Source organism: Dama dama, chromosome 12 (genome assembly GCF_033118175.1).
Source record: "Dama dama isolate Ldn47 chromosome 12, ASM3311817v1, whole genome shotgun sequence".
Classification (NCBI taxonomy): domain Eukaryota; kingdom Metazoa; phylum Chordata; class Mammalia; order Artiodactyla; family Cervidae; genus Dama; species Dama dama.
Window position 1 is genome coordinate 89,652,672 of NC_083692.1, and position 22,526 is coordinate 89,675,197.

Genomic DNA, 22,526 nt, shown 5'->3' on the forward strand with positions numbered 1-22,526 from the left:
CACTGAGTAAAACCAGCATAGGGGATAAAAGTAGGTACGCAGAGAGACGCTTTCTTGCAAGTTTTCTAATAATAGAGAATCATTTTTCTAATCCTTAAAGTTTCCAGAGAGAAATCTGTATTTAGCTATGGTAGACATAATTCTAAGATGACTCCCAAAATTCCTGGTGTACACATTTTGTATAAGCCTAATTCCTTGAGCGTGGGTGGTACTCACAGCATGGTCATTCCCTTGATTAGATTATACCATGTAAGACTGTCACAGCACAATGCAGCAAGATTGTCTGCTGGCTTTGAAAGAGAAACTTGCAATTTTTTTTTGAGACGGCCACATGGCCAGAATCTGAGAACAGACCATAGGAGTTAAGAGCAACACCAGCCATAAGCTAGCAAGAAGGTAGAAACCTCAGTCTCACAACCACACAGAACTGAATTGTCAAGATTGGAATGGGTATAACAGCCTGAAGGAACAGAAAAGCCTGGTTTCTTCTTTGAGTATTTGGAGAACCATAAGCAATTCAATATTAAAAAGTAAAAATGGGAACAGACAAGTAAGGCTGGAGAATTGGCAAAGGACCAGATCATTAAAAACCATGTGTATCCTCCAAAGAAAATAGGCCTTCATTCTGTAAATAATTGAAGCCATTTAGGAACTGCAAATATTATCAGAACAAGATCATATATGTGTGTTTAAAATATATTACTATGCAAGCAACAGGGAGTATGAACTTAAAGAGAGTGAAATATAGGAATATAGACCAGATAAATTCCTATTACTAAAATAGTACACAAGAGACAGGAAGAACCTGGATTAAAGTACTGGCTGTTAGAATGAAGAATTCAAGAAGATATTTCAGATCTAAAATCAGATGCAGGAATTGAGAATGATTTTCTAGGCTTCTGCCATGAGTGACTGGACAGTAAATTAACCAAGATAATGGACCAAGAACAGATGGTAAAAGACAACACGTTAATGTCAGACATGTAGAGCTTAGGAGAGAGACATCTAATAAGTAGTTAAATACATGGGACAGGAACTTCAAAGGAAAATCTGACCTGAAAATTCAGATTTAAAAATCAAGAGTAGCTAATGCCATAGAAACACACTGAGAGTGTGTTCTGAGCCTCTATCATTGTGTATGTAGCAAAGCACCCCAAAACCTAATGCTTAAAATAAAAGAATCATTTCTGTTGTCCCTATGTCTACAAACTCATCTCTGGCCCACATTGCAATTGTGGGGCATTTTGACCGGAGGGTGAAGGTTCAACTTTAAAAATAGCTCATTTGCTAGTTAGCAAGCTATTGCTAACTAGTATAAGGGCAGAGTTGCGGGCTAGGGGTCTCAATTTCTTTTCACATGATTTCTCCTCAGGCTTAATTTCACAGCAAAGTCGCTGGGTTTCGAGAATGAGCCTATCATGATAATAAGATGCAGCTGTCCTACGTGTATCTACAATTAAATGTCCAGGAACCCTATCTGCTTAACACACAAACACACAGACTCTCCAACCTGCATCTGTTTTCATATGTTTAGAAGTGAAACAATGCATATGATCATGCATCCGAAGTTTATCAAAGAGTCTGAATCACAGCTTCCATTTTTATTAATGTTTATAGATAATGTTGACTGGTGAGTAGACAAAATCCTGAGAATTCTTAATATCAACACTGGAAGAAAAGGAAATGAGGATGGAGAGAAATGATGCAGAACTGTACAATGAACTTATGAGGGCTTTGTAGGGAAGTGGAAGATCAAACCAAAATCAGAGGATCTTCTCCCAAAGGACATAAGGTAAATATTTCCCTCTCCCATGTGAACAGAAAGGAAAAAGACTTATATACTGTTTTGTTTTTTCTTAGTTGCTTGAAGTCAAAATCCAACTAAATAAAAACTGACCAAAATAAAGAACTAAGGAATGAAGCCAGTAGAGCTGGGACTGATGAGCTCTGAATCTATTTAAATATGAAAGCAGGGCTTTTTTTTAAAATGGGAATTATGATTATAGAACACAATATAAATATTATAACCTTTACAATGTAAACTAACACAAAACAACAATCTGGAGGGTAAAGAGGAACTGAGATGGAAATAAACATATGAAGTTAATATTCTCATCTTTTACACCAAGGAGTAAATCAGTATCATCTAAAATGAAAATATGCAGTTTTCTTAAAATAATAATTTTCACTTCTCGGTGTTTTCCATAATCATTTCAACACTTAAGACAGTATTTCCTAAACAGCCCTCTAATGAAACAATTTCTCAAAAGTTCCATAATTCCTCTAGTTTCATATCAGTTTCTTTTTCTTCTAGTAAATTCAAATAAGATTAAATATAATGCTTCTTACTATAAAGCAGCTCATGCAATATATGTCCATGAATCCATTCATCCCTCTATCTATATGTATCTATATGGATGCAGAGATGACTGGTTGCATCTAACAGTTCATTTCTGAATGATGGGAATTAGTGGATTTAAAATTTTTCATTCTTTATACTTTGCTGCACTGTTTGAATTATTTATAGCACATATGCACAATTTTTATGTAAAAAGGACATGGTGAGGGAGAAGGCCTATTGAAGGTTTTACATATGCTCAGGACAACCCTTTAAAGTTCCAGAGAGAAGTCAGTTGATCACCCACTGAGTCTAAGATTCTTCCAGGCTAACACTAAGGAAGGTGAGACACCAAAAATGCTATAATGCAAATATTTATAAACTTTTAAAACAGGAATCAAAACATTCATCAAAAGAGGTCTTTTCTTAGCCTATGATGTAATCTTTGTGATCTTAGAATGGTCACATGTCATAACTACCACAGAATAGTTCCACAGTTCATTATAACTACCATTATAATTACACAATGCTATACTGGGTTGTTCAAAACAACACTTCAAGGCATTAAAATACCATTTTATGAATACACAGTTTATCCTCTAATCTACCTTTAATAAGGTACTACTCCTAAATCTGCCTAAATGAAATAAATATGTTCAAGGGGAAAAGATATAGCTCATCTAAGTTAAATGCATATCTGTAAATCAAAACAATAAATTTTACATACAAATTATCTAACATATTTAAATAAGACACATACCAGCAGAGGTGCTTCCATTGTTTTAATAAATTGATGAATGTTCAGTGTAGTCAGTGACTGCTTCATTAGTATTCTCCTACATGGCTGGGTCAAGTCCAAGACTGGTTTACAGTGAAAAAAGTAGAGATGTGGATACTCTATATCCTCAGGGCTGCAAATTAAAAATGAGGGACAGACCAACTTGAAGTTCAATGTGTGATTCTTCTACTATGCAGAAAGACATAATAAATCTCTTTGTCCTAAGTTTCGTGCTTTTGAATTACTATTTTGGTAAAAGCCTAAAACAGTATAACAAAATTAAGTGGACCAAAGCAAAAAAAGAGAATAAAAGGAATTTTTGAGATGTATAAGCAATTTTTTTTCCTGAACTGTTTCATATGCTAACTTCTGAATTAGGTCAGAGACAGGTCTACACAATTATTTTTATATAAAAGACTGTCACCTTGAGGACAATGAGATTATCTTAAAATATAGTTGCTTTTCTATAGCTATGCTAAATAAAGCTTTGTAACACAAATCTTCTAAGTTTAATTTAAACCCAAATCTGTTTTGAATAAACTTCAGCCAAAACATGCCTTAAGATAGAAACCATGTGACACTTTGTGAGAGTTAGTGAGTTTGTATCTGAAATATTAGAAAACCCAGCAAATGTGGCTTATAATTTGTTTTGGCATTCCCTTCAATATGAAAATTCAAAGATAAACTTATAGTAAGTAAGGTTTGCCAAAATTAAAATAACATTCTATAAATCTCCATATGGCATTAGTACAGTCTGGCAAAATACTGCAAATTTTTATTTTTACAATGTTATTTTAATTATTGACACATGCTTCAACTGAGCTCCAAGATTCACTGACTTCAAATTTCATTACAAAGTAATATCTAGTAGATTCAATGATTAAAGAAATGATCACTCAATATTACTTACTGCCTACTATGTTAGGCTCTGTGCTAAATGTAAAAGACTAAGATGAATAAGATATTTCAAATCCTTGAGGGGCATGGGCTAAAGGACATATATTTAGTTTAAAAAAAATGTGGTTCATAAGTACTATAATATACAGGGTGCTACAAGAAACAAAGAAACATTTCATTCTGCTCAAATCAGGGAAGAGAAGGCAACAGAAAGGAAGATCACCATAGAGATTAAAAACAGTAAGAGAATGACTTCGCCAAGAAGATAAGACTAAGGAGTCTTTCAGACAATAGAAACAATATAGCCAATGCCCCAGTCAAAGTACATAACTTTTTTTAGGGAAACCATAAACAGTCACATATTACTGAATGGAAAGTGTTAAGAGCAAGATAACCCAGCTGAGGTTGGACCACAAACCATAATTTATGAAATAATAAAATTATGTCAGAAAGTTATCTAATCAGAGATCATTTGGTTGTAGATAACAGAAACCAAAAAAGTGGGGGTAGGGGGAGCTTATTAGTTTAGAAGGGTATCTCACAGAATACAAGGAAAATCCAAGTAACTGGATCAGAGAACAAATGTACAGATCTGAACAGCAAGAGTTCAGGGTCCTTCATTTTGCCATTAACACTTTTTAGCTCCCCTCTCTTTCTGCTTTACTTCTAGATGGGCAAAACATTCAGTAAGCAAGACAGTTAAAGTGCTGTATAATCCAGTTTCTCCCATGTTCAATTCCAAGTTCCTGGAAGAAGACATCTCATTTGCTCAGGTAAGCCCATGGATTGGTTGACTCGAGGTCAGGTGGCCACCTCTGACTTAACAGACTGTGATAAGTATGAAGTAGGGGTAACACCCTTCTTGGCCTATACAAAGATACTTTAAGAAGGGAATATGGGGAGGTAGCAGAAAGTACTTGTGTCTCTACAGCATGCTACCTCTTTTACTACCCATCATATATACCCTTTTCTTTTCTTACCATTTAAAGAAAATTGTTATTGGAGTTTTGATGGTTTACAATGTTGTGTTAGTTTCAGGTGTACGGCAAAGTGAATCAGTGATACATAAACATATATCCTCTTCTTTTCCCATGCAGGTCATTACAGAGCACATATACCCTTCTTAACCATTTCAAACATACTCAGGTCCAACATAACTATTAATTATACAAGATTATCCAAAGTTATCACCCTGCAAGAAGAACAGTACCTAGAACACAGACGGCATTCAATAGATAATTGTTGAATGAAAGAATGAACAAAGGAAAGAAAAAATAAAAAGAACAGATGGAAGGAAAAACACATTCATCTCTCCTCCATTAAATGGTGGGGCTTCCCTGGTGGCTCAGATGGTGAAGAATCTGCCTGCAATGCAGGAGACCTAGGTTCGGTCACTGGGTTGGGAAGATCCCTAGAGAAAGGAATGGTAACCTACTCCAGTATTCTTGCCTGGGAAAATCCATGGGCAGAGGAGCTGGCAGGCTACAGTCCATAGGGCCACAAAGATTCGGAAATGACTTAGCAACTAACACTTCTCCTCCATTAGGTGACAATTCAAAGTCATTGTTAACTACTTCATCTAGAAGTGATGTCATGTGCTTAGTTGCTCAGCAGTGTCCGACTCTTTGTGAACCCATGGACTGTAAGCCTACCAAGCTCCTCTGTTCATGAGGATTCTTCAGGCAAGAATACTGGAGTGGGTTGCCATGCTCTCCTCCAGGGGATCTTCCCAACCCAGGAACTGAACAAAGGTCCCCCGCATTGCAGGCAATTCTTTACCATCTGAGCCACTGACTACATATTCTGAATCCACAGTCCTTCCCTACCATATCGGGGCCAGGTATGATTCCTCACCACTTTGTTAGCCATGAATAAACCTCTCCAATGTGTCATAAACTAACAAATTTATGAAAAACAGAATAACTGTTTTTAATTCTCATTTTAAAAATGGAGACAAGCAAAAATCTTTCCAGAACATTAACATGTTTAATCATTGATCACTGTATAGTCTGATCTTGCTGAACAGGATTTGTAAGACAAATGAGAGGACCCATACCTTGAGAGTAAATAACCAACCCTCCATATTTGAAGCATGTCACTGTTATTAGCAATTGTTCATTCGCAGAAAAATAAAGATGATGATAACAGGAGAGAAAGTACAAACAATCCTCAGAGAAACTGTGGGGCTACCCCAGAATCACCACGGGACTGAGAAAGCTGGGTTCCCCCATCCCAAGATGGGAATTTGGCAGTCTACATGGGCAGGAGCAAAGTAGCTGTCTAAACTATTGCTCATTATATCTTGAGATGCAGTGACTACATATCATAGAGCTTTATGATACTATCAGCATGATTCTCAAATTGTCAAGAATATTAATTCTTATACAAATAGTAAACATGCATCAAAGTTTTCTTTAACTCATTAATGAGGGAACTAGCAGAATGGCAGTTCAATAAGAAGAAGAGGGAAAAAGGAATGTTGATTGATGTTGTACAGAGCAATAAATTTTCTTTGCAAGTACTTCATTCTTTGCCTATGCACTCCCAACAACAACCCCCCCCCCCAAAAAAAAACCATTTCACTTTATCAGCTTTCTAGGCACTAACAACCAAATTTACCAAACTGTAAAACATCTGGGATTTGTGTGCAGTTTAACAAATAGTCACTATTTTCTGAGAGGTGAGCAAGAGGACTCATTAAAATCTCTTGCATGGTTTTAAAAGGGTCACACAATCACCCTTTTGCCTTGCTTTGTATTAATTTTCCTGAAAAATATTTTGAAGTCAAACTTAAAAGTCTTTCAAACGCACTGGTGTTCCTCTGCCTCTTGTGTCCCTATGTACTAAACAGAAGAAAAACTTTACCCCTAGGTTGCCCAGCCAAAAAGAGTCCAAAGAAGGTCTCTACCTACAACTGTAAGCTAGAAACTAGACAATAAAATTAAACATTTAGAAAACATCTGTTCAAAATTGTACTCAAATATATTTAAGATTTTTCTGGTATAGTAACTGATGCAACTCTCAAAGAATCTCTAGAGCTTAGTCATAAAAGCTGTTATCTGATCCCCTATCTGATTACTGGGGTAGATATATTTCTAAAATACACATGACCACTCAAGGGATCACATCTGTGGCTTACCCATATTGCCTTGGTTCACCTTAGCTTAACATCACTTCTGTATCTTTAAGCTCATTTTAGTACAGCCTTGTGACTCAGCTGGTAAAGAAACCGCCTGCAATGCGGGAGACCTGGGTTTAATCCCTGGGTTGGGAAGATCCCCTGGAGAAGGGAAAGGCTGCCCACTTCAGTATTCTGGCCTGGAGAAGTCCATGGACTGTATAGTCCATGGGGTCGCAAAGTGTTGGACGCAATTGAGAAACTTTCACTTTCACATGATAGTAATGAAGAGGATGTCAGGTTTCATTTATATATTCACACCTGCTGATGATTCCTTTCAGATCAGTCCATGCTGTGAGAGTATGACAGAAATGCTGGAAAAGTAATGTGAGATAAGTGACACTTAAAATAGTTTACTTATGTTTCTTATACATACCCAATACTCTCCAAAAGGGCAATTTCCGTGGTTAAGACAAATTGGTGTGTGGTCCCATACACAAAAGCGGCTTCCATGACGGCTCTGTGCTCTGAAAAAGAGAGGGGAGGTGAGAGGGAGGAGAGGTTAGTTTGTGTGATTCTATTTGAATACTTTCCTACACCCTTTTATGCTCTACTATGTTTAAAGAAAAATCCTTTGTAGGGATCTCAGTTGGGAACATGCAGGCAGTTAAAGAAGTTATAAAAAGTCTGTTCCAGTCAAGTCAAGGTAAGAGCAGAACTAAGAGGGAGTTAAAAATGAGTTATACTTGAAGCTATATGACAAATCTGTGATAGTTTTTCCCCAGTAGTAGGGAAGACAGTATTAATTTGCCACACCACTTTTGTATGTTATATTTTATGCATGAATATGTCTGTATGCTATTTATGGCTTATTTTTTTAATCAAACTTATTCTTATCAAAAAAGAGACAATTCTATAAGGTATATTTTTAAAATGAACAGTTCCTCTACCCTTGACCCCATTTCCAATTTCTAAGGGACAACTACTTTCAACTTTCTCTTTCTTTAGGTATTTACCTCCAAATCCCTAAATGACACTCTTAAATTCTTATTTCCTGATTATTTGTGTGCGTTAGTATTGTCTATTGACTTCCCACTATGAAAGATGATAAATAGCTCTCTTTCCTGAAACCTCATTCCAAAAATGTACACAATTCTATCCCCTCAATTTGCCCAATATAGTCCTAGTTTTTATTAGATCAATAGTCAGTTTTCATATTGTTCAGTTCAGTTCAGTTGTTCAGTCATGTCCGACTCTTTGTGACTCCATGGACTGCATTACACCAGGCTTCCCTGTCCATCACCAACCCCTGGAGCTTGCTCAAACTCCTGTCCATCAAGTTGGTGATGCCATCAAACCATCTCATCCTCTGTTGTCCCCTTCTCCCACCTTCAATCTTTCCCAGCATCAGGGTCTTTTGTAATGAGTTAGTTCTTCACATCAGGTGGCCAAAGTATTGGAGTTTCAGCTTCAGCATCAGTCCTTCCAATGAATATTCAGGACTGATTTCCTTTAGGATTGATTGATTGGATCTCCTTGCAGTCCAGGGGACTCTCAACAGTCTTCTCCAACACCACAGTTCAAAAATTTCAATTCTTTGGCACTCAGCTTTCTTTATAGTCCAACTCACATCCATACATGACTACTGGAAAAATTATAGCTTTGACTAGATGGACCTTTGTCAGCGAGGTAATGTCTTTGCTTTCTAATATGCCATCTAGGTTGGTCATAGCTTTTCTTCCAAGGAGCAAGCATCTTTGAATTTCATGGCTGCAGTCACCATCTGCAGTGATTTTGGAGCCCCCAAAAATAAAGTCTTTCACTGTTTCCACTGTTTCCCCACCAACTGCCATTAAGTGGTGGGACCAGATGCCATGATCTTCATTTTTCAAATGTTGAGTTTTAAGCCAGCTTTTTCACTCTCCTCTTTCACTTTCATCAAGAGGCTCTTTAGTTCTTCTTCGCTTTCTGCCATAAGGGTGGTGCCATCTGTGTTATCTAAGGTTATTGATATTTCTCCCGGTAATCTTAATTCCAGCTTGGGGTTCATCCAGCCTGGCATTTTGCATTTTACATATAAGTTAAATAAGCAGGGTGACAATAAATGACCTTGACGTACTCCTTTCCCAATTTGGAACCATTCTGTTGTTCCATGTCCAGTTCTAACTGTTGCTTCTTGACCTGTATACAGATTTCTCAGGAGGCAGGTAAGGTGGTCTGGTATTCCCATCTCTCGAAGAATTTTCCAGTTTGTTGTGATCTACACAGTCAAAGGCTTTGGCATAATAAATAAAGCAGAAGTAGATGTTTTTCTGGTATTCTCTTGCTTTTTCAATGATCCAATGGATGTTGGCAACTTGATCTCTGGTTCCTCTGCCTTTTCTAAATCCAGCTTGAACATCTGGAAGTTCATGGTTTCATATTGTTGGGACTCAGTAAATACAATTTCCTTTTGAGAATTTTTTCACTACAGTTATAACTATCTTTTTTAAAATTTTTGTTTACATTCCTTGCTAATTTATCCCTAAATTCTTCTGCAACTGTTTTAGGCCCACAATACTTCAAATGTATCCTGTTTTACTATCTATTCCCTCTCTTTGTAGACATTTATGCAGAGTCTTCTGATTTGCTCGAACATGGACTCTTGCTACTCAACCTGCCCCAACTTTCATCCTAGGAACTCACTTTCATTATTGTCCTGGGGATTCTCTGATTCTCACTCTTTATTGGGGCCTTGGCTTATTACCCTCTTCGGGACTAATTTGTTCCCTTGCTCCCATTCTCTAGCTCCTTTCTGGGAGAGGATATATGGAATAAACATTTTTTGCAACCTTAACCTTCTCAAAGTGGCTTTATTCTACTTTCATAACTAACTATAGTTGTCTGCATATAGAATTCTAGGTTCAAGTCATTCCCCCTAAGAATTTTGAAAGCATTCCTCCACTTTCATTGGCTCCCAAATCCAAAGTCATCCTGATTCTTGATCCTTAAACCACATACTTTTTTCTTTCTGGAAAATTTTAGAATAGTGTTTGTTCCCAATATTCTGAAAATTCAAAATGAGACCCGCTGGCGTGGCTCTACATTTAAACACTGCTGGGATTCAGTGAACCCTTGCAATTTGGAGGCTCAAATCCCTCAGTTCTGGGAAATTTTCTTAAAGCATTCCTTTGACAACTTCTTCCTTTCCATATCTTATTTTCCCTTTTTTTCTCACTGCCATTTCCAGGTAATTTTCCCCTCCCTGACCTAAACTTCTATCACTTGAATCACATTTCATCAGATTATTCCACTCACTACTCTGCCTTGCTGGAGTCATCTACTACCCCAGCCAGGGTTAATCCCCCTCATCTCATAAAAAATTTAGCTTCTGTCACACTGTCACGCTCTCTGATTTTCCTATCCCCATACATGATCCTTGCAAAATCCTAGCCTTTCAGCCTTTGGAAACTCCAGTGATTTTGCTTCAGCCCTACCTTAACCACTCATGGCCACTGTCCCACTTCAGGCTTGTAATCACCAATCTGCAAATCCTCCCAATTTTCAATGTGTAGCACTCCCCCCCAAACACACACACACACACACACACACACACGCACACACCCTTCCATCTCTGGGTCACTTGTCTAGTACACAACTTTAACCTTCCCGAATTTACAGTCTTACCATTTTCACTGTCCTTCACCCACCTCAGGTCCTCTCTTCCCTCCTAGTCCAGCTTAAATTCCATGGCCAGTCTTTATAGTCACTCACCCGCCTATCTAGCTAAAACACAATCCAAGTTAAATCAAACAATCTGCCTGTTTTGCACTTACACCCATAAAAGTGAATATGACTGGGGGAAGAAAACAAGAACCTGCTAGCATAACCATGCCTATGGTCTCACTGTAGATTACTGACATCAACTATTACTGCTGCATAACAGCCATTCTTTATTTTCAGGCCTTCTAAAACAACTAGTTCATCCCTTCTTTCCTCACACTATCTCATCACTTTATTTCTATTTCATTAAGAAAATGAATCAATTAAGTAAAACCAAAAAAGTTCCCAGCACCGTATGTATCTGCCCCCTTAACTAAATTGATGCCAATATCCTCTGTCTTCTCTCCTAATACCATAGGTGAATTTTCCACGCTCCCAGCAAAGAGCCACCCCTTCCCCCATTCACTAGAGTCCATCTACCCTAGTCTACTCAAAGATGTTGTTCCAGTAATTTTCCCTTCCTTTTTCTCCATAATGTATTTTCCTTTTTCTACAAGATCTTTCATGTCAACACACAAATACGCTTCTTAAAAAATTCTTCACTCGACCCCACACACTCCTCCAGCCACTGCCTCATATCCTCCTTCCCTTAATAGCAAAATCTTATATGAGACTCTATAGTCACAGTCTCCAGTTGCTCTCTGCCTATTCTCTTATACCCTAGGCAGGCATTGATCCCTACCACTCTACAAAAATCATGTGTATCAAGGGCATGGGTAACTTCATATTGCTAAGCATAATGGCCAACTGGTGGTTCTTATCCTAACCAATCTTTCAGCATCCTTTGATACAATTGCTACTCTCTCTTCACTAAAACCCTCTCTTCACTTTGTGATACACAGGTCATTCCTTCCACCTCCTCTACTGACCCATGAATGATGAAGTATCTAATGAGTTTAGGCTTCTCTTTTCCATCTAGCCTCACTCCCTTCGTGGTGTCCTCTGGTCTCATAACTTTATGTCATAAATGTTTATCCCTAGTCTGTATTCCACCATCAAATGCAGACTAGTAATATCCAACTACAACTGCCTTGATGATATCGCTACTTGGCTGTCTAATGGGTATTTCACAACTATGGTGTCCAAAAGTCGATTCTAGAGCTTTCTTCTCCAAACTATTTCCAGTCTGCCCCACCTTAGTTATTAGCAATTTCACCATTCAGGGAGGGAACTCAGGCCAAAATCCTAGAGCCATCCTTGTCTCTGCTATCTCTCTCAATCTATATCCAATATGTCAGAAAATTCAGTACCTCTTACAATCCAAACTATGGCTAAAATTCAAATGTATTTTCACTGCCATTGCTGCTGATACCCTGGTCCAAGCCACCCACCACCATCTCCTGCCTGCATTATTGTGATAACTTCCTGATTTTCTCCCTTATTTTACTATTGCTACTTCTACTCTATTCCAAACCCAGAAGTCAGACTGATCCTGACAAAATATAAATCAGGGATTTCTGGCTCCACTATGGCAGTGTAAGTCCTTGTATAGTTCAACCCTCCTACTGACTTTAATTACAGACTATAGACAAAATACAATAACCTGAGGGGCCCTGAAAAGTAAACAAATAGGTTGATTGTGGGGTATTATTTTACATGTACATTAAGTTTAAACCATGTAGCCATCAAGTTTTATGTCTGTAAAAACAGAATTTTCCAATAAATTATTTTATTTCATACAGCATATACAATTTTAAATGTTTTTAACAACATTTTATATTAACATGTCCAAGTTATACCATTAACAAATAAAAATCATGAAAGCATAATTATTATTTGTTCATAAAACATTTATAATTTTCTTTATGACAAAATTACCTATGAAGGCTAAGGTGATGTTGTCAAAATTTTTTAAAAGTCAAGAAAAATATGTCATAAACAGCAAAAACCAAAATAAAAAAGGAAGTCAAGTCAGCCAACAACATTTACCAAATACTATAAACTACTCAATACTAAATCAGGTACCATGAGGACTGTTAGGAAATAAAAAATAGTAATAGCAGACACAGAGCACCTACTATATGCCAGGAACCTTTTTATTTTTTCAAATTCACTTGGTTCTCACAATAACACTAAGAGGTAGGCACAATTATTTTCACCATCTTAGTGACCAGGAGACAGGTTAAATAAGTCAATTGCCCAAGGTCATAGGCTTGCTTCAGCAGCTCAGATACTAAAATTAGAATGATAGAGAAGATTAGCATGGTCCCTGCACAAGGACGACACACAAATTCGTGAAGTGTTCTGTATTTTCTGGGCTTCCCAGGTGGCGCTAATGGTAAGGAACCCGCCTGCCAATGCAAGAGACACGGAAGACGTGGGTTCGATCCCTGGGTCAGGAAGATTCCCTGGAGGAGGAAATGGCAACCCACTCCAGTATTCTTGCCTGGAGAATCCCATGGACAGAGGAGCCTGGTGGGCTACAGTCCAAGGGGTTGCAAAGAGTTGGACACGATTGAGCACGCCGAGGTCACACTGTAAGTAGTTGGTGGGATGGGGAGTCTAACCTAGGTGTCTGGCTCCAGAGTTCTTATTCAATCACTGTACTACGCTGCCTACTTGAAGAAAGAAAATGTAATGGTAAAAGAGCCTTTAAATTTATTTTAAAATATTACGATGGTAGTTAAAATACATTAGGTCCTTCAACACAGACACACATAAACAGAGGCACAGCAGAGACTAAAGACAAAGCTGATAAATACCTGGTGTTCCAATGGCTCTGACATACGCGAAGGCAATGTTTCCTTTTCCTTTTAGAGCATTTTCTATGTTCTGAAGGTCTCCCAGGGTGGTAATATATTTTACTTCATTAAAAAGAAGAGCACTGAAACAAACAGAGATATAACTGGCAGAAAAACCTGGCAGGCACTTAGTTATTTAATACATATTTTGAGTAAGTTAAAGAACCTAATCAAAAGAGAAATTTAATCTTCTGAACAAACTCTCAGTAGTAAGAACCTAAGAATTTCAATACTGAATTAAAATCACTCTCTAAATCATTATTCTGTCACTGAGAACATCGACCAGGGACAGTTATGAGAAATAACTGCTTATCCTCTATCACAACTACCTCAATATAAACTATATTTACTAACATTCTCTTCTGGCCAAATAATCCCTTACAAACCCCTCAGCCATAGACACATTTGAGCCCTTCACATGTCTAAACTAAAGCCTTCTTTCCTTTGCCTATAAGGCCCTGCATGGCCTAGATCTTGCCTACTTCTCCAGCATCATTTTGTTCTGCCATTCCTCATGTCTACCCTACTTTAGGCAACACCTCAGGGTCTTTACATACACCGTTCTCTTTGCAGAAAGCTATTCCCTCTGATCCTTCTCATACATACTGTCTCAGCATAAAAATCATTGACTTAGAGAAGCCTCTCTTGTATAAGTAGGTCTGCATCATTTTCCTCTTGAATTTCATAATATGTGCTCCTATGTAGTTCTTATCACAATTTATAATTATTCATATATATTTTTTACTTGTTTATCCCTGCCTCTCTCATTAAACCGTTACCTTCTTGAGGCAGGGACTTTGTCTATTTTGTCAGTACATCCATAATAACTTAGAATAGAACCTGGTACATTTAATGTATAGATCAGAATAACTGATCACATTAGTTCATTGAAAAGAATCTCCTTTTAAAAATTTCTACTTCTATATAAATTCTCTGTAAGTAACAACAAATTCCACTTAATCTCCACATGCATGTCTCCGTCTGTATGTGTATTTTTGTTAAGCTAGACTTTATGAATTTTGAGAATTGTTCCAAGTCCATATACATAAATAAGCAAATATGTTAGTCCCTCAGTCATGTCCAACTCTTTGTGACCCCATGGACTACAGCCTGCCACGTTCCTGTGTCCCTGGAACTCTCCAGGCAAGAATATTGGAGTGAGTAGCCACTCCCTTCTTCAGGGGAGCTTCCAGATGAGGGATTGAACCTCATTGCAGGTGGATTCTCTACTGTCTGAGCTACCAAGGAAGCCCAAGGTTCATTCCAATAAATTAGTCAGTCATAGTTTCCTCTTATTGAAAACATAGTACTTTCCATTAAAATAGCAATTCTCAAATTTTCTGGTCTCAGAATCTCTTTATACCCTTAAAAATTACTGAGCTCTTCAATGGGTTTTTGTTTATGTAGGTTTCATCTATCAATAGTTGCCAAAATATAAATTAAAACATCAATTTAAAATGTTAATTCTTTAAAAAATAAAAATAAACACCATTGCACATTAACACTTTTTATTAAAAATAACTAAAATTTTCAAAATGAAAGAAAAGTCTAATAAAAAGAGTGGCATTACTTTACACTTCTGTAAATCTCTATAACACTGAACTAAATAGAAGACAGGTAGATTCTCATATTTGCTTCTTTGTTCACTCTGTTATGACACCACGCACACATCAGGTAGTCTTTAGAAAGTGCATTCATGAAAAAATGAAAGTGAAAAAGGCAAACATCTCAATATTATTATAAAAATATCATAACTTCAGGGGCACCCTGAAATGGCTGTCCTAAGTTACACTGCTTAAATATTTACCTACATATTACAGATTTCTTCCACTTTTAAAAAAAATGTGAAACTTGAACTTCTGTAATTCCCAGGGCTCTTGTTTTATTTTTAAAAGAAATATTTACTGAGCAGTACTCACTATTTCCTAGATATTTTCACATTTTCATTTAAATCTTCAGCTGGCACTAGTGGTAAAGAACCCACCTGCCCACACAGAAGATGTAAGAAAAGCAGGTTCGATCCCTGGGTGGGGAAGATCCCCTGGAGGAGGGTACAACAACTCACTCCAATATTCTTGCTTGGAGAATCCCATGGACAGCGGAACCTGGCGGGCTATGGTCCACAGGGTCACAAAGAGTCGGACATGACTGAAGCGACTTAGCACATTTAAATCCTCAATGATATTCTTGGGAAATTTCTTGTTACACACACACACACACACACACACACACACACACACAAGAACACATATACAGACACACAGAGGAAAGAATCTCAGGGGTTAAGTAACATGCTCCAAGGTAGTCACTGGTAGAAATTTTCAAACCCAGGTTTTCTGACACTTTGCCTGTAACTTTCTAAACTATGTTATTACTGACCCCTCATAAATGGTAAACCAGGTAAAAAGAGAGGCAATTAATAAATAGCAAGAAAGTCTCAGTGGCAATCTGGGTTACTGGCTGCTTGTACATTTTGGCTAGCAAGACCAGAATTACCCTCAAGTTACTTCAAAATCACTGGGAGGCACCATCTAGTGAACGTAATCGGACTGCCATGTAAATTCTCTGCTTGGGAATTACATCCATCCATTTACCTTTACTGCTCTAGTAGCAATTTTTTTTTTTTTTTTTTTTTTTTTTTGCTTCAAAAATCAAATCTAGGAGTAGAAATCTAACTTTTCCCTCAAAGACAGGCAAGTATAAATTAATAAAAGCCAGTGTTTGGGGGGACACTTCCCACTTGTCAGGCATAGTACTAAGTATATTATAAGCAGTGACAATTTATCGGTTTGGGACTGACTGACTCTCTTGCTTTGGAAATTCCCAGTTTTCTAAGTCTTCATGGTGAGCAAAGCCCAAGTCCCCTCATACAAGCTGATCATTTTGTAAATCTGCCTTTCCAGGTTCCCTGCTGCTAGGCTATATGGCCCAAAATCACTTGTCTGACATCCTAAACTGGGAGCCAGTGATGTAAAGAATCAGGGACAGTGCAGAATTATTTCCAGAAGCAGTAGCAGCAAGAGTCAGCTTCAAAGGCAGGAATGACAACACTGCGAATGACAGCCGCCGTGCAAGCTGTGGCATCTGATGACAGCAGAGATGCAGCAGTCCTCCTGAGACTAGCTCTGTGTCATGACTATGACTGATTCAGAGCCACATAAACCTGAGTCCAGTTCTCCAGCCCTTCTAGCGAGACTGAGATTCCCTCTATCCTCTCCAAATTCTTTTCTGCTTAAGCCAGTCAGACCCAGATTTAGGGGTTTATAACTAAGAACACCCAGGCATGCTCTTAGTCTTGCTTAATTTTCATGACAACCATCTGAGATCAGTACTATCATTAACTCCATTTTACAGAAAAGGTCATGGGGCTTAAAGAGGTTATCTTGTCTGAAGTCCCAAAGCTTATTATTATTAAAAAGTCATTATCCACGAGGTAGAAGGAGGAGAAGGGGAGCACAGAGGATGAGATGGTTGGATGGCATCACCAACTCTATGGACATGAGTTTGAGTAAGCTCTGGGAGTTGGTGATGGACAGGAAAGCCTGGCGTGCTGCAGTCCACCGGGTCACAAAGAGTCAGACACGAATGAGTGACTGAGCAAGCGAGTGATCCACGAGGTAATAATAACCAAAACTAATGACATTCATAATCTCATGATCTCTGGGATTATTCCCAAAGGCTTCCTAACTTTAATATATTTTTAAATGTTAACTTCCAGAATATAGGGACACCTAGGGATCTCTAGGATCCATTCCACAAGCCAGTGCTCCTTTACTCCAGTTCCAAGGAGGAGAAATGGGTTAAAGGAAAAATCTGTCTTAAGATTTTCCTGCTCCAAAGACGCGATAAAACACCATGAGCCTGCTCTGACCTGGGGGCTCTTCCTGCCCCAGAAAGACCTTCCTTTCCCTTGGCATACTCTTCCTGAGACTCTCCTAACACAACCACTAGGCACATAAAATATATGGTCAAGAATTCAGTGGGTGTCAGAAAAAAGGGGGAATTCAGGAGTCTACTCTACCCTGCCTTTAGAGCAGCAGGTTGCTCAGCCTTTTTTCAGAAAAAAACCCACTTTTTATTATGTTCTGTCACTATTCAAATTCTAAAAAATCCAATAAAAAGGAACTGTTACCTTCTATTTTGCCTTACCAAAACCCGTAGGGCAAAATGAAGAAAAAGAGGGAGGAGGGAAAAGAGGGCAACAGCACGGGAAAAGAGACAGATAAGTTACTGTATCTAAATTAATTACAATTGGCCAGTGGGTTCTGCATTCACAGATTAAGCCAATTGTGAATGGAAAGTATTCCAAAAACATAATTCCAGAAAGTTCTAAAAAGCAAAACTTGAATTTGCCATGTAATGACACCTACTTACACAGCATTCACACTGTACTGGGCTAAGTAACCTAAGAGATGATTTAAAGTTTACAGGAAGGTGTGCACAGGTTATATGCTAACATGTAAGGGACTTGAGTATCCGAGGATGCTGGTATGAGGGAGAGGGGGTCAGAAAGGGAGGGGACAAGGGGGTGCTGAAACCAGTCCCCCTCAAATACTGAGGGATGACTGTATATTACACAAGGCAGATCCATGTATAAAATGAAATATCCCAAATACTTCATAAAGCATTTTCTAAACAATACAATTAAAAAAACAAACTGAAGCCAGTGAAACGTGAATTGAGAAAACAAGTAATAAAGTTCAAAAACATCAGGAAGGGACCAGCCTGGTTCAGGAGTTTTAGAGGAAGATACTTCCAGTAGGATCTTTCTGCAAAGCATCAGTCTTGGTCTTTTTGTCATATGTTATACATTCTCCAACTATCTTACCACTTAAAAAATTCTTATCACTAGAAATAATCTTACAGGCTTATAACATAAGATTTCTGCTCCTCCAATTTTTAACAACCAAAAAGTGAAGCTTCCCAATTCATTCTTCCACCAATCCGATATTTTCTGAGCACATAATACATGTCATGCACGATGCCATGCTCTGGTAGAAGGACTGTGTATAAGAGGGCACACTCTGGGCATACAACCATTACTACCAAAACAGGATGCTTGTGGTGATAGAGGTGGATGTGTGTTTACAATATTAGTTACTACCAAATTAACAAAGAGCTGTGAGGAATTCAAATCTAAGACAAGCAATTATTTTATTACAATTTCTCCCAGTATGTCACTATCAAACAGGAACCCAGGTGACAACACTGGGTAGGAACAAATCTGATAGACATAAAGGATTTAACAACAGCTCAAAACCTATCAGGAAGGGACCAGCCTGGGCACAGTTCAGGAGTTTTAGAGGAAGATACCTCCAGTAGGATCCTTCCCAGAGGCTCTACAGCAACATCACCTAAAGTTTCACGACCCAGGCTCTGCAGTAATGTGTTAAAAATAAAATGTTGGCAGAATTTATGATAGTTGAAAATAATTCCCATAATATTTGTAGTTCATATTATTGTCAGTAGTATATTAACCTTAAGAGGAAAGAAACCTTCCATTTGACTAAATATTGCCACAAGTATATCAATCAGCACATCTTAATAAGGAGTTAATGAGATTTAAGTGTTTCTTTACAGCACTAGACAATCTTTCCTTTTTGGATCATGTGATGATTTCTAGACGTCAACAACAACTAGTGGGGGAAATGGCCTTATTAGCATTTAGACTCTTTACCTTCTGAGCCACCAGAGAAGCCCACCTTTGAGATTACAGTGCCTCAGTCTCTATATCTCTATCTGACTTGCCTCAGGAGTGTTACATAAGGTTTTCTCAATCAACAAATAAAGATTAACTGTTACTTAGTGAAGTAACACTAACTATTATCTTTTTCTAAATATTACCTTTCTTAATGCCATCTTAAAGCTGGGAAGTGAAATTTTCCTTACAGTTACCAAACTTTTTGGCTATGTATATTTTAGAAAATAGAGCTAAGAATTTTTAGACTCTAAATTTATAATCTTATTTCTATTTTAAATTTTATTTATTTTGCACATTTTAACACTTTTGTAGGACTCAAAAAGTATCTGAAAAGTTGAAGAGTGAAAAGTCTACCGCCAATTCTTTCTTCCCATCCTAGCTTTCCCATTCCATTTCCATAAACCAATCATCAGTTTCTTGTGAAACTTTGAAATATTTACACTAAACGCATACAAGAACTGAAGAGCCTCTTGATCAAAGTGAAAGAGGAGAGTGAAAAAGCTGGCTTAAACCTCAACATTCAAAAAATGAAGAGCATGGCATCCGGTCCTACCACTTCATGGCAAATAGATGGGGAAACAGCGGAAACAGTGAGAGACTTTATTTTCTTGGGCTCCAAAATCACTGCAGATGGTGACTGTAGCCATGAAATCAAAAGATGCTTGCTCCTTGGAAGAAAAGCTATAACCAACCTAGATAACATATTAAAAAGCAGAGACATTACCTTGCTGACACAGGTCCATCTAGTCAAAGCTATGGTTTTTCCAGTAGTCATGTATGGATGTGAGAGCTGGACTATAAAGAAAGCTGCGTTCCAAAGAATTGATGCTTATGAACTGTGGTGTTGAAGACTCTTGAAAGTCCCTTGGACTACAAGGAGATCCAATCAGTCAATCCTAAAGGAAATCAGTCCTGAATATTCATTGGATGCTGAAGCTGAAACTCCAATACTTTGGCCAACTGATGCGAAGAACTGACTCAGTGGAAAAGACCCTACTGCTGGGAAAGACTGAAGGCAGGAGGAGAAGGGGATGACAGAGGATGAGATGGCTGGATGGTATCACCAACTCAATGGACATGAGTTTGAGCAAGTTCCGGGAGTGGGTGATGGACAAGGAAGCCTGGCATGCTACAGTCCATGGAGTCTCAAAAAGTCAGACATGACTGAGCGACTGAACTGAACTGAAATGCATCCATGCCATAAATATATATTATATATGCCTCTGTTAGAAGACTACTTCTCCTAGATTTCTCAGTGTTCCTGTACAGCCCAGCTCTCCTGAAGATGAAAACTGACAGGACACTAAGATGGAAAATGTCTCCTCTTAATCTTGTCTTCTTTTCTCTGGAGCCATCTGCTTCCATTCAAAGGTAATAAAATCTTTCTTATCTTCCCTGGAGTTACACTCTTATATTTAGGGAAAGAAACCTTTATCTCCCACCCCAAGCAATTTACTTAAATTCCAGAGAAAAAGATAAGCGCTCTATCTCTAGAAGGAAAAAGTAGATATGCCAGCTCCTATATAAACTCAGAGATTCATAATTTAAGCTCTTCTCCAAACCTTGCTGTAAATACAGATGTTAAGAATACCGCTTTCACCTTGCAGCTCTGTGGAGAACTGGATAAAGCAATCCAGTACTGTCACGTCACTCTGACTGCTCTCATTGCTGTGTGTGATTGCCAATTCTAAGACTTGGCATTTCTACATGTATATATGTAAGGAGGGTAACATCAAAGGCCCTTCAGAGTTTTAGACTCTAACACTTCCTTTCTTATACACACAGAACTCTACCATGCTCTAAACACTTGGTTTATTTCATTAATATATCCTGAAAAATCAATGTGTGAAAAATCTTAATAGACCATTAGGTCAACATACTTTTAATAACTGACGTTTTAGGAATATTTTAAATGTCCTACAAAAAAAACCCATAATTTAATTGGCCATTATGGTTCAAAAATATGCAGTTCTATAACTATTTAGTGTAGGATTACCCTAGTTTACACTTGTTATTCTAAGATTTTACTAACTCAATTCTTCCTCTATTTTCTGAGACTAAGAAATTGTCTAAAACCTTAATCTTTTCTGTTTCAAGTATAAATAACTACTAATTACTAATTACTAATCACATACAAATTTATCAGTATGTATGTATTAGAGGATAATGGAAGAAAAGAACCCATTTACAATAAGAATAGAAGACATAAAATACCTAGTAATAAATTTTACTGTCCAAGCATATACAAAGAAAAAATTAAAACACTACTAGAGGATACAAAACTTGAATAAATGGAAAGACATCTGGTTCTGGGATGGGAAGATTCATTCAAAGATGCCAAGTATCCCTAAAATAACTTATAAATTTAATGCCAGTAGGATTTAGTGAGGGGGAAGAAGAAACTGGACAACCCAATTTTAAATGTCACATGTAAACAGAATAAAAATGTGATTCTAGAAAAAGAAATATGAAGGGACCTGGATCTTTCAGATGTGCTGTGCTTAGTCACTCAGTCATGTCCAGGATCTTTCAGACAGTATATTATAAAGCCTCGGTAATTAAGGTAACAGTAAAAAAAGAAAAAAGAAAAAAAGATTAATGAAACAGAAAGTCCAAAGTAGGCCCAAATATATATGAGTGTTTAGTATAAAAAACGGCATCTTGAAAACGGAGATTAATCTCAGTTATGTTGGGATAACTATTTAACCACCTGATTACTATATAGCTAAATTCATTGCTCACACCATTTACCTACTTAAATTCCAAACAAAGCAAAGACTTAAATGTAAAAATGAACCATTAAGACATTGAGAAGAAATACACCCACATAAATAGAATATGATCTTTGACAAAGGATCAAAAGCAATTTAGTGGAAAAAGGCTAGACTTTTCAAAAAAGGGTGCTAAAGCAACTGGACATCCACATGCCAATAAGTGCACCTAGACACTGACTATCCACCTTTCACAAAAAATAACTCAAAATGGAGCAGAGACCTAAATGTAAGACATTGAAGAAAATCTTGGTGACCCTGGATTTGGCAATGAATTTTTAGATACAACCTAAAGCACGGTCCATGAAAAAAAAATTGTAGTGTTGGATTTCCTTATTATTAAAAAGTTCTGCTCGACAAAAGACATTGTTAAGAGAATGAAGAACAGGCCACAGACTGGGAGAAAATATGTGCAAAACA

At 37.6% G+C, this 22,526-nt stretch overlaps 1 protein-coding gene and 1 non-coding gene across 9 annotated transcripts in view; one reads left to right on the top strand and one right to left on the bottom strand.

Moving 5' to 3' along the window:
• TXNDC16 (thioredoxin domain containing 16) overlaps window positions 1–22,526 on the bottom strand; it is an 87,886-nt gene that overhangs the window by 44,772 nt on the left and 20,588 nt on the right. For all 8 annotated transcript variants that reach the window (XM_061158072.1, XM_061158073.1, XM_061158070.1 and 5 more), the window contains 3 exons: window positions 13,596–13,717; window positions 7,568–7,658; window positions 3,099–3,249 (listed from right to left, as the gene is read on the bottom strand). In XM_061158072.1, the coding sequence (XP_061014055.1) occupies window positions 3,099–3,249; window positions 7,568–7,658; window positions 13,596–13,717 (364 nt within the window). The remainder of the gene's footprint in view (window positions 1–3,098; window positions 3,250–7,567; window positions 7,659–13,595; window positions 13,718–22,526) is intronic.
• LOC133067517 (U6 spliceosomal RNA) lies at window positions 13,043–13,147 on the top strand. Its single transcript, XR_009695306.1, has one exon. It is a non-coding gene; the product is annotated as a U6 spliceosomal RNA (small nuclear RNA).